The following is a 15,978-nucleotide window of genomic DNA, read 5'->3' on the forward strand; positions in this document are numbered from 1 at the left end:
ACTTCCGATCGGAGAGTTGTCACTCTACCCTGCAGGAGGCTTACTCTGTAGCCCGGCTAGCCAGCGGCGCCCAGTGGGCGGGAGACGGCGTAGAGGAACTGAGGAAAGGAAAAGGGCGGAGAGAGAGAGAAGCAGGCGCCACTGCCCTTCTCTGATTGGGCAGCTTCGCTTGCCCCGGCTCCGCCCATTTTTCTTGCCTAGCGAGTGACGGGCCCACGCCGGAGGGGTGGGGCGGGGAGGCTGGAGCGAGAGTAGTGGAGGGGCGGGTGGGGCGGGGCGAGTGGGGGAGGGGCGGGCGGGGGGCGGCGGTTGGGCAGCGTCGCTTCTTAGGAGGAGGAGGAGGAAGAGGAGGAAGCAGGGCGAGCGAGGAGGATGGCGGAGTCGGGGCTCCTGACGGTAACCCGGGGCCGATGAGGCGGAGGGTGTCTGTTGGTCGGTTCTTCCTGCCTGCCTTCCTGTCCGTCGGGCTGTCGGGCTGGCTGTCGGTAGGGGGAGGCCCCGCGCGCCCTGACAGGCGCGAGCCGGCAACGCCGGGGCGAGGCCCGAGGGGCCGGGGCCCTGGGAGGCGCCGCCGCCGCCGCCGCTTTCCTGGGTGCTGTCTCCGGGAGTGCGGGGCCCTCGGAGCCTGCTCGCGTGGGAGCCCGCAGCTCGGCGCGGAGAGGAAGGCGGTCGGGTCTGACAGCGGCCGGGGCCGGGCCTGCGGCGGCGGCGGGCGGCCAGGACAGCGCCTGGGCGAGGGCGAGCCGGCGCGAGGGCGCGGGCCGGGGGCGCCCGGCGGACAGTCTCGCTCTTCTCGGTTCCCGGGGGCCCCGGGCCCAGTCCGCAGGGCGCCCAAGTCGTGTAAATCGTTGGCGAGGGCCCGGGCGCAGCGGCGGTCATACAGGGTGGGGTCTCTTCGCGCCCCCTCCCTAGAGCCCACCTTGCTTTCCCGTTCTCCTCTCCCTGAAAACCCTTTGAGTGAAGAGTGCTGGATCGGCTCTGGGTGTGTTGCCTGGCGAAGCGAGTTGTAGCCCTTCGAGACCGCCTCGTAGAACATGCCGGATGGCAACCTCTCCCCGTGATAGCACAGCTTTTAGGGAGAGAGGAAAAGTAGTCTCACTCTCCCCCGACTCCCCCAGGCTTATAACACAAGAGGCTTCGGGGCAAGACGATTTTTTCCCCCAGCCCCTCAATATCCATTGTTTTTGTACCATCCCCCTCCCCCCATGCCTAGGTGGAAGAGTAATGACTCCAAAGCATTAATTTGCCTTTCTTTCTCTTTATTTCTTTTCTTTCTTTTTCCTCTTTCTTTGTTTTTCTCTTCTTCCCTCCTTTCTTTCAGCAGGCAGTTTGTGTTATTGTGGAATTATGGATTTACAAACAGGTGGGATAACTACCGATTCGGGAGCTAGAAAGAAGATGCTTTGTGTGTGTGTTTAAGCCCTTATAGTTGGCTGTTTAATTTTCTTGTCTGTTGCTTTGTATCGTAATGGGGGTGATGAGAATAAAAGAGGAAGCACTGTTTTGCAACCTACCCAAAGAAATATTTTCGAAGTCTCTGGGGATGCTGAAGCAAAATTAGGTTGCAAATGTGGACTGTATAGTATTTGCCTCCAGCGTGGTAACTACCAGCAGTGTCTAGGCTTACACCTGTGTCATTTCGTATACTTTTCGTCGATACCGAGTGCGTCTAGTTTCTAGTCAAGAGGGACTACTATATCAAAAGCTTTTTGTTATGTTTTTCAGAATCCTAAGGTACACTTGTGTAACCAAGTGTTTTTTGTAACTAAATGCAGCAAAAACTGAAAACTAGTTTTAATTTTAAAGACCTCAGTTTATTAGTGTACTTACTAATCTTTACTCTCATCCTCCATGCCATGGGCTGTAGAACTGTTACTGTGTACTTGAAGAGACTTAGCTATGTCATCCAATTTGTAACATTCAGTAAGGTTATATTTATAATTTGAATTTATCAAGTGTTGATGTTTTGCTATGTGACAGTGAAAAGAATTTTAGGAATAAAGCATGCAAATGACCATTCTCATATGAAACTTACATTGAGTATGATAAACCTTTTATCTATTTGGACATAAAGTATACTGTAAACTTTTTATGTAATTATAAATACCCATTTGAAAAATAGACAAAAATAAAGACAAAACTAAATAAAAGCTTTGTCTAAGATTTGTAACTTTCAAATGGCTGAAATTTAATATAAAGCCAACATATAAAACAATATTGAAATCCCAGTTTCAAATTATGGACAAGTCTTTAAGGGTACGGCATTTTCCCAAGGTGCTTGTTCAGTTTTATTTTTAGTTTTTAATTTTTATGGGTACATAGTAGGTGTTTATGGGTTATATGAGATATTTTGATACAGGCATACAATGCATAATCACATTAGAGTAAATGAGGTATCCCATCATCTCAAGCATCTACCCTTTGTGATGCAAATATCCAATTATACTCTTAGTTATTTTAAAATGTACAATTAAATATATTGAGCATGGTCACCCTGTTGTGCTATCAAATACTAGATCGTATTCTTTGTGTTTTTTATATCCGTTAACCATCCCCACATTCCCCCTTCAGTTTTTGAAGAAACAGCTACATTAAAAGTTGACATTTCTGATTACTCATTATTAATATAATTTTTAAGTTTAAAAATTTTCTCATAAATTATTATGGATTAAAGAGTGATATTAAAATATACATTAGTAGTTTGCAGCTAGATCTTTTTTTTAGTTTTTAAACTACCGTATTCAGAAAGTTCATCAGAAAGATCAGAAAAACATCATCAGAGGTGTTTTTCTGGTAGTTGTAGCAAGTAAAGGTCATGCATCAACTTGTGAAATACAAGCCAGTTGGAAATTTGAAACATTTCATGTTTAAGTAGAAACATGAAAATTACAAATTCCTATGTCATACTGGCTGGAATTAGGCTTTTAAAATGATACTATTTTTTTTCTGTGACTTGGGTCAGGGAAGAATGACTTTTCTCTCTCCACATCAGAGAGACATAAACTGGAATTGTATGTGGAATATTTCCAAAGATGGTTTCCGAATAGTGGTTGGTATAGTTATTGCTTTGACTTACCTGTATGAATTATGGAGGATGAGTGAATAAAGCTGAAATTCTTTATTATACAGGTGGATAAATTATAGTCATATTTGCCTTAAAAATACTCATTTTCAATATTTGTTGTATAATTTAATATTTCTGGAAGACTGTTCTTTAAACTGTTCAGATATTTTGATTTTTTTGTAAAAATATTTAAATACAAAAATCTGTGTTTTGACTAAAAGATATAAACTCTATATGTAGATATAAGGATGCATATTTTTGGAGGCTGCAGATTAAGTGAAATATATCTTTAGAATTTGGTTTACTATATCATTCATGTATCTTTCATGTTTGGAAAAGCATAAGATTTATGCTTATAACAAAATAAGATTTAAAAAAACCCCAAACGATAACAACAAAACAAGTTAACTCACAAATCCTTCAGTGAGTTCTGAGATTTGTAGCTTGGACTTGGGAGAATTCTGCTACTTGTTTATAAAATGTCAATTGATAGAGGAAATTTAAATATAAATTGGATATTTTGACATTTCTTAAGATTAGTAGGGATTGGTATTTTGCTATAGATGAATAGATGGAAACTGTAATTTAGAAGTAGAATTATACATTAAGTACTTTTATGTGATACTTAAATGAGTACTTCAAATAGTAAGTGAGTTGTATTTTTGCTTGTTGGTAGACCTTTATTTCATGCTTTATAGGTTATGCATTAGACATAAAAGTTGGCTGAATCTTGGACTAATTTATGGACATATATCATCATCTGCTATTCTTGTAATCCCCTATTTTAACTGCTTGGCCTTCTGAATTTTGTTTCATTTACTTGTTACACTGCATCAAAGTCATGCCCTGTAGCTCTTTTTTGAAATATTTTCTCTTAATAACAAATTTTTATGTTTTCTGACTGTCTAAACTGACTTTTAAAATCTGAATAATTTCTAAATTACAGATGACCTGTGGTATGCTTGAACTTCATATATTATAGAGTGTTTTTAAAAGTGTTTGTTATTGCAGGTTGAAACATACATACATAAGTCTGAGAAACTTTTATGTTCTAAAATATGTAATTGAATTATTTTAATATAAATCAGTGTTCATTCTGGTTTTGTTTGGTATTTTCCCCTGGGTCTCAACTTTTTAACACAGCATCTTTAATTCAGCAAAGCAAAGTTTATACACACAAAAGGATATTCTGATTACCAAAGTTTATACACACAAAGCAAAGTTTATACACACAAAAGGATCCTTAAGCTTTTGAGATGATGGTAGCATATGTGCTTCTTGAGAAAGCATGCAGTCCCATTATCAAGACTTAAAAGAACACTAATTCATTTTCACACTGTATATCTCATTCCAACTTCTCCAAAGGTCAGAACTGCAAAAAGTAGTACATGCTCTGAAAGCTAAGGATTCATTTATAAGAGTGAACATACTGCTTGTAGCTAAAACATTACAGGAGACCTTTAAAAAGGGTATAATTGGTCTCTGTGTGAAATGAACCTGAAATATTTTTATAAATTATTTCTGCATGACTATCTTTTGTTTATAGCACTAGGAAGACTTCTAATGTTTAAATACTTTATTTGCCCTCAATTATTATTTAAAATTCCTGTAATTTTAAGTAATTTTACAGCTGACAAAGATAAATCTTCTTTTCTTTTAGTTTTTCTAATGTCTTGGAGGTAAAGTGGAAATCGCCTGTTCTGACACATAATTTCTACAACTTGGAGTTAATTTGATCAGTTAAATTTGTTTTTTTCAGTTTCCAGTTTTGTGTTGTATAACACTTCTTCCTGCTTTCAGTACTTTCTCAGTCTTGCAAATAGTCTTTAACTTTTCAATTTTGTTCTATAAATATTTCTCAGTAACTACAGTTTCACATTCACCAATGTCATGGAACTTCTGCTGAATGCCATGTGTGTCCCAGGCTCTCTGGATACAGAGATAAATATGTTTCCTTCTTTCAGTAAGTTCAGAGTTTGTTGCATGAACTGGACAAGTCAATAGTTAATTGTTAAACAATGTGACACATGCTTTTAACAGCAGTATACACTGGCAAACTCAGATGAGTTAAGACTCAGACTGCACATATAACTGGCAATGCCTACTGGAGGACAGGACTGCAACAAACACTTGAGGAATAAGTAGGATAGAGGAGGGTAGTAAAAGCGCAAAGGTTAGATATGTTTAGGTCCATTTGGACAATTGGAGAAGAATAACAGTTTGGATTCTAATAATAATATTGGTTATACGGTAATATTAGGTTACATGGTAATATAAGCTTCGGTTACAGCTTATATTATTGTTAATAATAATATTTCTTATGTTCCTAATTTTATTTGGGCTTTGAACTGCAGATCTGTATTAATGTTGACCATACTATTAAAGCTTTACCTTCAACACCTGTGAAAAGAAGGGAAACATTTTCACTTATTTTTAATTAATATTTTAATTAAATACAAGGAGAATATATCAGTGTAACGTGGGTAATAATTCCCAGGTTTAGAACTTGGATAATGATAATGTTTCAAAATCATACTTAAGGCTGGGCGTGGTGGCTTACACCTGTAATCCCTGCACTTTGAGAGGCTGAGGCGGGTGGATCGCTTGAGGTCAGGAGTTTGAGACCAGCCTGGCCAACATAACGAAACCCCGTCTCTACTAAAAATACAAAAAATTAGCTGGGCGTGGTGGCAGGCACCTGTAATCCCAGCTATTCCAGAGGCTGAGGCAGGAGAATCTCTTGAACCCTGGAGATGGAGGTTGCAGTGAGCCAAGAATGTGCTACTGCACTCCAGCCTAGGTGACAGAGTGAGACTCTGTCTCAAAAAAATAAAAAAAAACATACTTAAATATCTTTTGTCAGCATTTATGTTTCATGTTAAGAGTAACATTTATTAACTTTCTTAGAATTCTTAGTAAAGTTTTATTTTTGTATAATCATTTAAAATGTACTCTTTTTTGAGTATACGTTAAAAAATACCTTCCATACTTACTTGACAGTACCTCTCTTTAGGTAAGTCATACTGTATGGTCAACAGTTATATCCTAGAAGCAGACTTTGTAATTGTCTTGTATGATTTAAAAGTTTTCTGAACTTGAGAATTGAGTAATTTTTCATGCAGTATTTTTTGGGTTTTTTTGTTTTTGAGACAGGGTCTCTTTTTCATGCAGTATTTTTTTGTTGTTTTTGTGGGGTTTTTTTTGTTTTGTTTTCAAGACAGGGTCTCGCTCTGTCATCCAGACTAGAGTGCGGTGGCACAATCATGGGGCTCATTGCAGCCCTGACCTCCTTGGCCTCAAGTGATCCTCCCACTTTAACCTCTCGTGTAACGAGGACTACAGGTGTGTGCCACCATGCCTGGATAATTTTTCTATTTTTTGTAGAGACTAGGTTTTGCCGTGTTGCCCAGGCTGGTCTCAAACTCCTGAGTTCAAACAGTCCACCTGCCTTGCCCTCCCAAAGTGCTGGAATTACAAATGTGAGCCACCACGCCTGACCTTTCATGCAATATAATTTAATACTTCTTCCAGGGCATAGTGAGGCCTAATTTTGATGTCCCAAACTCCATTCCCTGCAAAGTGCCATAGTTTTCTATGTTGAAACACTCATTTGCATTTCTTGATCCTTGTAATTATTTTTATTATAGAAATTTGAGAAATTTCTTTTTAAAATACTCATATTTTAGCAATTGCCTTAAACATGTTGTTACACCTCATTTATCTTGAGATTACTTACTAGGAAACTAAAACTATCTGGTGTCATCTGCTTGGTTACTACCTCATGAACTCTTCATGTGGCTAAACTCTAATCACCCTTCAGGCTTCAATTTTGTATCCCATCCTTTGGGAGACCTTCCTTTGATCCCTAGTTAGGTTCTTCTGTTTTAAGGTGTCCTAGTGCTTGTACTTCCTTTTTTGTAACACTATTTTTGTAATGATATGTTTGATGTCTGTCTTTACTGCTAGACTGTAAGCCTCAAGATGAGCATTGAGTATGTCTGTCTGTCTTACTGTTCCACCAGTATACAATGTCTAGACTTTGTAGGCTCCAAGTGGAAAAATTAGTTTTAGATGAATAGTCTACAGCTCCAAAACAAACTGAACAGGCCCAAAGGAAGGACAAAGAGATGTCATAATGTTCTTGTTTTTAAACACACATTTTCTGTTCTTAGAGTCCGTCAAACCTTAATTCAGGCATTTTTATTCTCACATAGTGTACAATTTTTAAAAGTTTGGTAACCAAATGTAAAAAGGACTGAAATTACTCCTAGAGGCATAACAGAGTTGAAAATAAGAGCAGAAGAAAAACACTCAAAAAGCAGATGCAAGACATTTTGTAAAAACAGCAGTTTATAGCAACTTAGTGTTATGACAAATAGAATATTTCAAGACACAATTTGTTTTATACATAAAATAGTATAAAAATAATAATCTAGGATCATGAAGAAGAGATTATTAGATATTAGTAAATTTTGTTAATGATAACATAAGATCATGTATTTTGGAAAAATTCCATTCAAAATGATACAATTTAAAACTTACTGTGTTAAGCTTTTCTTACTGGAAAGGCTTGCTTAATGAGGTAAAACATACTAGGTAACAGTATTTATTGAACAAAATTAAGTTGAAACAAATTATCTGAAAGTACTGAATCAGTGCAGTATAATATACCACCTTATAATTTGTAGAGGTAGATGTTATACTTATTATGTGTTTATTTATTTACTTTGCTATGAAATATGTAAAATTGAGTAGCAACATGTTTTTCTTGATCCACTTCTAATGAAAACATAACCTGTTGCATTGATAAGACAAAATAGCTAAGTATTTCTTCCACTTTTATTCTGTTAAAGAAAATAAGCTTAATTCCTTGGCATTTCCTGGTTACCTGGACTGGGAAAATTAGGTTGAAAGTCATAGTTCTTTGCTAAAAGTATGTGGTGTCTGACAGATTGGGTGACCTGAAATAGATTATATTTAATTCAGTTTGGGTTTGTATATATCTGGGAGATATATATATATATATGGTGAATTCAAAATTTATATTCATATATATATAATATATATGGTGAATTCAGAATTTCACCAGAGCTTTATATCTGGTTCAAATAAATTATGTTTTATTTAAATATTGCGACTCTTGAAGTCTGTGACTATAAGGGTAGGTGGGAGAGCTAGTTATTTTGCTCCTAAAAGAAATACTGGTTTATCTACCTTGTGCTAATTGCAACTCTAAACTCATAGAAATGGGATGCTTATATACTAGGCGGCTTAAAATAGTAAGGTTTTATGATTTAATCTTGAAGACATTTATTTCTGTACTTGGGAAGTAGTGATTTGAAATTCTTAATACTAGAAAATGGCCTAGTTTCAGAACACCCACTAAGCAACTGTGGGAACTCAGTATGCTAAATGGCTGGTAGTGTTGCAGTATTTTTTAAAATTTCCCCACCTCCTGTTATGTAATAGCTTATAGTAGTACAACAGAATATGAGTATTTGGGACAAGAACAAAGCATATCGAAACCTCAAAATGATGTGAGATTGTGTCAGGCTTTGTGTTGGGCACCAAGCACCTTAAGATAGTCAGATATAATGATGGTTAGTGAATGTTTGAATAAATCAGGTGGTAATGTTTTAGGTTGCAAATAAGGTTTATGAAAATAATTATTTGGAGGCTTGAGAAAAATGACTTTTAAAATGGAGTCACTATTTTTAAAACACAACACTCTTTTATTAGGAAAAGTTTGATAACTCTGATATAAATATTCCGATGATGCTTGTGTACAATACTTAAAGCTTTTAGTGAAAATAATTTTTTAAAAAATATTTCCCCTGGCTGAGTGTGGTGGCTCACACCTGTAGTCCCAGCACTTTGGGAGGCTGAGGTGGGTGGGTCACCTGAGGTCGGGAGTTAGAGAACAGCTTGGGCAACATGGTAGAACTTCGTCTTTACTAAAAATACAAAAATTAGCTGGGCGCAGTGATGCATGCATGTAATCCCAGCTACTTGGGAGGCTGAGGCAGGAGAATCGCTTGAACCCGAGAGGCAGAGGTTGCAGTGAGCTGAGATCGCACTACTGCACTCCAGCCTGGGCAACAAACAAAAAAAATATTTTCCCCAGACTGTTGTGCAACCCAGTCATTGTAGCATTGTTTCAGCCCATGAGAACCAGATACTGAAATTGATTAGAAACTATTAAAAAAAAGTTCAGTAGTTTTTATTTACTTTTTTATTCAGGAAAATATGTTTATAAAGGAATTTGATGAAACATACTTTTACCAGCTTATTTTGTTAATTTATAAAGGGACCAAGTTGAGCCTGCACTAGTTGTAAAAGATAGATTAATATTAAATGTTTCAGATAAAAGATTTTGTGATATGAAAAAGGATGGACTTAAATTTGTTTTAAACGTCAGCTGTATGGCAGGTGCAGTAGCTCATATCTGTAATCCCAGGAGTTTGGGAGGCTGAGGCAGATGGATCACTTGAGCTCACGAGTTTGAGATCAGCCTGGGCAACATGGTGAAACCCCGTCTCTACCAAAAATACAAAAATTAACAGGGTGTGGTGGCATGCATCTGTAGTCCCAGCTACTTGGGAGACTGAGGTGGGAGGATGGCTTGAGCCTAGGAGATGGAGGTTGCAGTGCGCTAGATCTTGCCACTGTACTCCAGCCTGGGCAACAGATCCAGACCCTGTCTCAAAAAAAGTCAGCTGTGTAACTCTTGTAGCGTTAGCTCTGTGAATAATACCTTAATGCATAGGAAAAAACTTGCCAGGCTTTTTCTCAGTTGGAACTCAATTGTACCTGATACTTGCATGTATATATGCGTATATATAAAAATTCCATAATATAGCAACAATGATCCTGTGCCAAGATCTTGAAGATTTTTATTTTATCAAAGAAAGCTGAAATTGTTTAATATAATTGAAGTTTTCTTTTATTTTGTCATATTCAAATTCTTTGCAAATTGATAATCTGTAAATAGTAGATTCATGTGGTAAAAATAAAAATTGTTCATTAGCACATCTTATGGCCATTATCCAGTTTTTATAACTAATTATGCAAATTGATAATAGTTGAGTTGCTTCCAAGAGCAACTAAGAATCACTAATATCAACATTTTTTTCTTCCTGGCATGATTTAAATAGTATATCACTTGCTACTTGCAAATTACTGTATGATTTACATGTTTGTGGTATGGAAATTTTTTCATATCAAAGCTTCTTTAGCCTATGTGGGAATCTTATTTTGAGATTTTCTTAATCTGCTTGAACTGCTATAATAAAATACCATAGACTGCGTGGCTTAAATGACAGTATATATTCTCACAGTTCTGAAGGCTAGAAAGTCCAAGATTGAGGTGCCAGCCGTTTCTGTTCAGAGCAAATGAAGAGTCTCTTACAGATGGTGGTCTTCCTGCTGTATCCTCAGTTGGCAGAAAGTGAGAGAGCAAGTTCTCTGGTCTCCTCTTACAAGGGCATTAATCCCATTATGAAAACCCCACCCTTGTGACCTCATCTAAACCTAACTACCTCCCAAAGGTCCCATCTTCAAATACTATCACATTGGAGGTTATAGCTTCAGCATAAGAATTTGGGAAGGACACAATTCAGGACATAGCAGGATTATATTCACAAGATAGTAGATAATACATACCAGTTGGGAATTGTAGGGTTGTGTTTAATGTGTTAAATTACAAAAATAAAGTATCCCTTTATGTATATTTAAAAATACAAGCAAGAGCTGCCTTTCAGTATCTTGAGTAACTTCTGATGGGAGAAATTCCTTATTACCCTTAAATTGAGTATGGCTGCTTATTATGTTTCTTTTGATCTTATATGAGGAAGATTTTTGCTTTGTGATATTTTTAAAAATGTAATACAGAGATAAATGAGATTATATTTTTAAAACCCAAACTATATAAGTTCTATTTAATAAACCAAATTGTTAGGACAGTATATAAATAGTTGAACGTAGAGGTCTTTCTCTAAGTCTCAAAAATGGACTAAGTGTAAGAAAGGCTAGCTGTTTTATAATCATGGCAACTTACTAAATACTGACTGATACTCGAATATAAGATACCTTGAGACCACACATTCCTAGTCTTGTTATTAATAGTGCATTTATTTTTGTTCATTTTTTTTCTGACAGTTTCTGATAGTTAATAGAGTGAGTAATGGAAAGGATTTATAATGAGATAGACCTAGTGAAGAAATGTATGGCTTTATATGTACAAAAAGGTAGTAGTTAAATTTAATTAACATTTTTTAGCTTAAAAGATCTGAAAATCTTTTTTTCTTTGAAAATACTATGTTGAATATTGTAGTCATCTTAGTGTATGTAGCAGTTAAATTTTCTTTTTTGCTTTACACTGGTAATTAAATAACTAGACTTTTTTTTTTTTAATTGCCAGTTTGCATGGGAAATGAGAAGTAAAGTATATCTTGGGAATACTTAAGTTGTGTATGACATGTTTGGAGTTCCTTGGCAAGAAAGGCAATTTAAGCAAATATTCACAAGTAAATCTTTGGTTTTTTTGGGTAGTGTTTGGCATTTAAAACCTTTCAGATAATGTTTGGTCTTTTACCATTTGACGTTTACCATTATATCTTAGTCTTAGTACTTTTGAGACTTTTAAATCCCCTCTTCCCTACCCTGCCTTTTAACTGTTAGACTTTGGTGGAGAATTTTGCAATTTATGCATATGGTGAGTTGAAGTGTTGTACAAGAGAGCTGTAATCCCAATTATGGTTTATATTGTGGATTGGGTAAACAGGAATTTTCAGTTCTTTGCTCTCTTGTTTTCCTAGAATATAAATTACACGTGAAGTCTTTTGCTTTCCCATAAGAAGTAATGCAGATTTCCTAAACAACTCCCATTTGCTACTATGTAAAATAAATCGGTCCCATGTCTCTCCATGTCTTTCCAAAGTATTTTATTTTGCTTCCTTACCAAGGAGAGAAAAAGTTGAATGAATGAATTTGAAGATATTATGAGTTGTGGACTCTTGACATAGTTCTAGTTAAATGGACAAGTGTAGAACATTTTCTTTTCGTGGACGGTGTTTAGCCATTGTCCTACCTCAGGTTTACTTGTGCTGCTTAAAGATGTGCTTTTCCATTTCTCTGTAAACAGTAACATTCTTTTGAACATGTTAATTTTGGTTGTTTTCTCATTCTTTGGACCAATCTTTTGGTCTTCTAATTTTGAAAGTTCCCTTTTAAACTCTTAAACTGCAAAAAGATATAGCTTTACATGATTTAAGTGGGAGAGCTCTTTCTTTATATTTAAAAGAATAAGAAGCCTTTACATCATAATAAATAATGGGAAATACAATTGAAATCTTGTCATTTTTAGGTATTCATGTTAACATTTGAGTGACCTGGAGTTAATTTTAAGTAGGATATAGGGGAACTCCATGCATGAGGTGAAACCTTGTTTATTGTTCATTTATCATGTTATTCAACCAGTATTTATTGGGCATTTATTTTGTGCTCGATGGGTTCATAATGTTGTAGAGTACTTTATAGAGTAAAAATTGCTGTCTAGAATGGCAGATAAAGTCAAATTAGCAAGTATTTATTGTTCTTTCAATAAATATAAGTGTTTTATGTGCTAAGTATTGTCGTAAGTACTAGAGTACAACTGTGAAAAAGGCAGAAGGGTTCCTATTTTCCCATTACCTTTAAATGAGAGAGTCGGACAACTAACCTGCCAAGTCTAATAATAGCATGGTAAGTGTTCTGTTAGGGGAAGTTTTAAGTGGGAACACAGAGGAGGTGATATGCAGAAAGGCTTTTGAATAATTAGGAAAAGGCTTCCCAGACCTCTAAGCTGAGGTCTGAAGAGTAAGTAGGAGTTAGCTCAGTGAAGAATTGTAAATCTGTGTTTCTGGCAGAAGAATATAGCTTGTGCAAAGTCCTGGAGACAGGAGATAGAAGGCTCTGCCATGGGATGTGAAAGAAGTTCATGTGACCATAGTGCAAGATGGGAAATATTAAGAGTTGTGGCAGGCCGGGCGCGGTGGCTCAAGCCTGTAATCCCAGTACTTTGGGAGGCCGCGGCGGGTGGATCACGAAGTCAGGAGATCGAGACCATCCTGGCTAACATGGTGAAACCCCGTCTCTACTAAAAATACAAAAAACTAGCCGGGCGTGGTGGCGGGCGCCTGTAGTCCCAGCTACTCGGAGGCTGAGGCAGGAGAATGGCGTAAACCCGGGAGGCGGAGCTTGCAGTGAGCCGAGATCACGCCACTGCACTCCAGCCTGGGTGACGCAGCGAGACTCCGTCTCAAAAAAAAAAAAAAAAAAAAAAAGACTTGTGGCAAAAGTACTCAAGGACCAGATCTTCAAGACATGTGAATTATTATTAAGAAATTTGGGTTTAATCCTGAGGGCTGCCCTCAGTTCTTTTAATTGGACATTAACCTGATTAGATTTCAGTGTTTGAAAGATCACTAATTACAACATAGTGATTAGGTTAAGAATAGGATGGGAAAGTGAATATGGTGAGACCAGTTAGAAGGCTATTAGAAGACAGAATTTGGTATACCTTGTAGCAGGGTAATAGCAGTGAGAATGAAGAGAAGCCAATGGCATTGAGAAATCTGGGGAGAAAAGTTGATAGGATTTGGTGATTGTCAGAATGTAAACATCGAAGGGGAGAGAGAAGTCAGGATGACACCACCTGAATTCCTGGCCCCCTTTCACCTTTTTTGGTTGATTCCTGCTTAGATGTTACATAATCTCTAAGGCTAACCTCCAAGGCTAACCTCCAAGGCTAACCTCCAATTCCCCTAACCTCCAAGGCTAATTCAAGTGCCTTCCCTTTGTGTTTCAGCAGCACTTACTCGACTTTTTTCTTGCTTTACTCACTTGTGTATAAGCTTTCAGGCAAGGATTGTGCTTTATTGTTATTGCATGGTTTGCACCTTGCAAAGTGCAAGGTGTACTAAGTGCATTACACTTAGTATAAATGTTGACCAAATGAAAATATACTTTTTATATTTTATCTTTATAAAAATTTAAATATAATTGGAGAAAATTGGTTTTCTGAACTGCTAATGTTCAAAAACTTGTTTTACAACTTTAGAGTGAGTCATATCATTCCATGTACTTCTGAATGCCACTTGTAAAAACAATTTATATTGTAATTCTGGCTGGAAGTAGTAAATCTATTAAGTTCTTTATGGGTAATCATAGACTAAATGATCTCTGATTATTATATAGGTCTCTTATGCAGTCAGGTTTTCCTTGTAGGTCAAGTTTTAATTGGCTTTATCCTTTATCAGTTTAAAAATTAACGTAATGATTAGTGTTACATATATTTTATTTCAAAATGAGAGTATTTTTTTTTTCTAATTATGAAAGGAGTGATTGCTCATTGTATATATTTAAAAGGTATACATACAGAGATAAAAAGTGAAAATCACCTGTAATTGAAGGATAGCATTGCTAACACTTTATGGATGTTCTTCTAGACTTTCAAAATTTTATATATATTTATGATTATATATGATTAAGTTAAAAGAAAATTAACAGTAAATACTTACGTTTGTGTAAGATAAGGTATTAATATCATTTATACAAAGAATCTTAATAGCCAGTATGTAGCCAAATTAAACCAATATAACTGGGATATTAAACTTCAATTATTACAGGAGACCAGGTGGGTAACATAAATGAGTGAACCCAGTAGGGGAAATATATGAGGTGGTTGAATTGGAGAACACTTGGAGAGGGCAGCTCCTTTTCAATACCAGTTGATTTTCGACATTAAGAAATACAGAGCTGGGCGCAGTGGCAAGCACCTGTAGTCCCACTACTGTGGAGGCTGTGGTGGGAGGATCTCTTGAGCACAGGAGTTCAAGGCTGCAGTGCACACTGATCACACCTGTGAACAGCCACTGCACTCTAGCCTAGACAATGTGGTAAGACCCTGTCTCTAAAAAAACAAACAAACAAAAGAAATGTGGATCCAGTCCAGTGATGCCCGTATCTTTTGTTTTTTTTTTTAATGAAAAGTTTGGATTTTTATGTGAGGCTCCCAAAGATTAAATTCTGGCAAATTAAAAAAGCCACAGTGTGTGTTAGGCACGATGTAGTTTTTAGCTGTGTTTTGTATGAATACCACAAATGGTGGAGGAATGGAAATATTTGTACACTTTTACTAATAATTACGTAGATGTAAATAATATATCATTTTTCATACATCAGATTGATGAAAATGATTACTAATTTACAAGACTGGAAGAGTATAAGTTGATGCAGGCTCTTTGGAAGAAGGCAGTTTGAAACTACATATAAAAATTTAAAATGCATATTAATTTGCACCTGACAGTTCTACTTTCAGGAATCTGCCTTACAGGAATATTAGTCCCTGTAGGGGAAGATTTATGTTCAGTGAAGCATTATATATCTTGGTGAAAACAAGATTAAAAAATGGAAAATAGAAACAACCTAATTATCAGTTGATAATAGGAATGATTAAATTATGATATAACCATATCACAAATCATTGTCAATGGAAAGATGAAATATGTCTGTATTCCCATGTGGAAAGAGTCTAGAATTTACTATTTCTTATTTATATACAAAAATTATAATTTATACACATAAAGTTATACTATACTGTCATTTTTAATATCCATACAATATTGCATAGTACCATAATTTAGTCTATTGATGTATATTAGGTTATTTCCAACATTTTGCTGTTTATATGCACATTGCAGTGAACACTCCCTTTACGTATGTCCTTGCAGTGTTGTCTCCTAAGATATGTTCCTTTTAAATTTCATATGGTGACAACATGAAATACCTGAACTCTGTGATATCTTGGGGATATACATTTACCTCTGAGAATTTGCTATTTGTATGACCCTTGAATTGAGTGAATGTAGCTTGGG

General features: G+C 36.6%; 2 protein-coding genes across 3 annotated transcripts in view; both read left to right on the plus strand.

Annotated features, from left to right (window-relative positions):
* The first annotated feature begins 328 nt into the window (after positions 1–328).
* The window catches only part of SHOC2 (SHOC2 leucine rich repeat scaffold protein), a 90,994-nt gene continuing 75,344 nt past the window's right edge, over positions 329–15,978 (plus strand). For both annotated transcript variants that reach the window (XM_074002692.1, XM_074002693.1), the window contains exon 1: positions 329–396. The gene's annotated coding sequence lies outside the window, so the exon portion shown is untranslated. The remainder of the gene's footprint in view (positions 397–15,978) is intronic.
* The window catches only part of LOC141407628 (uncharacterized), a 43,126-nt gene continuing 27,520 nt past the window's right edge, over positions 373–15,978 (plus strand). Inside the window, exons 1-3 of the mRNA XM_074000856.1 lie at positions 373–396; positions 490–884; positions 1,325–1,363. Coding sequence (XP_073856957.1) covers positions 373–396; positions 490–884; positions 1,325–1,363 — 458 coding nt within the window. The remainder of the gene's footprint in view (positions 397–489; positions 885–1,324; positions 1,364–15,978) is intronic.

This window comes from Macaca fascicularis, chromosome 9 (assembly GCF_037993035.2).
Source record: "Macaca fascicularis isolate 582-1 chromosome 9, T2T-MFA8v1.1".
NCBI lineage: Eukaryota > Metazoa > Chordata > Mammalia > Primates > Cercopithecidae > Macaca > Macaca fascicularis.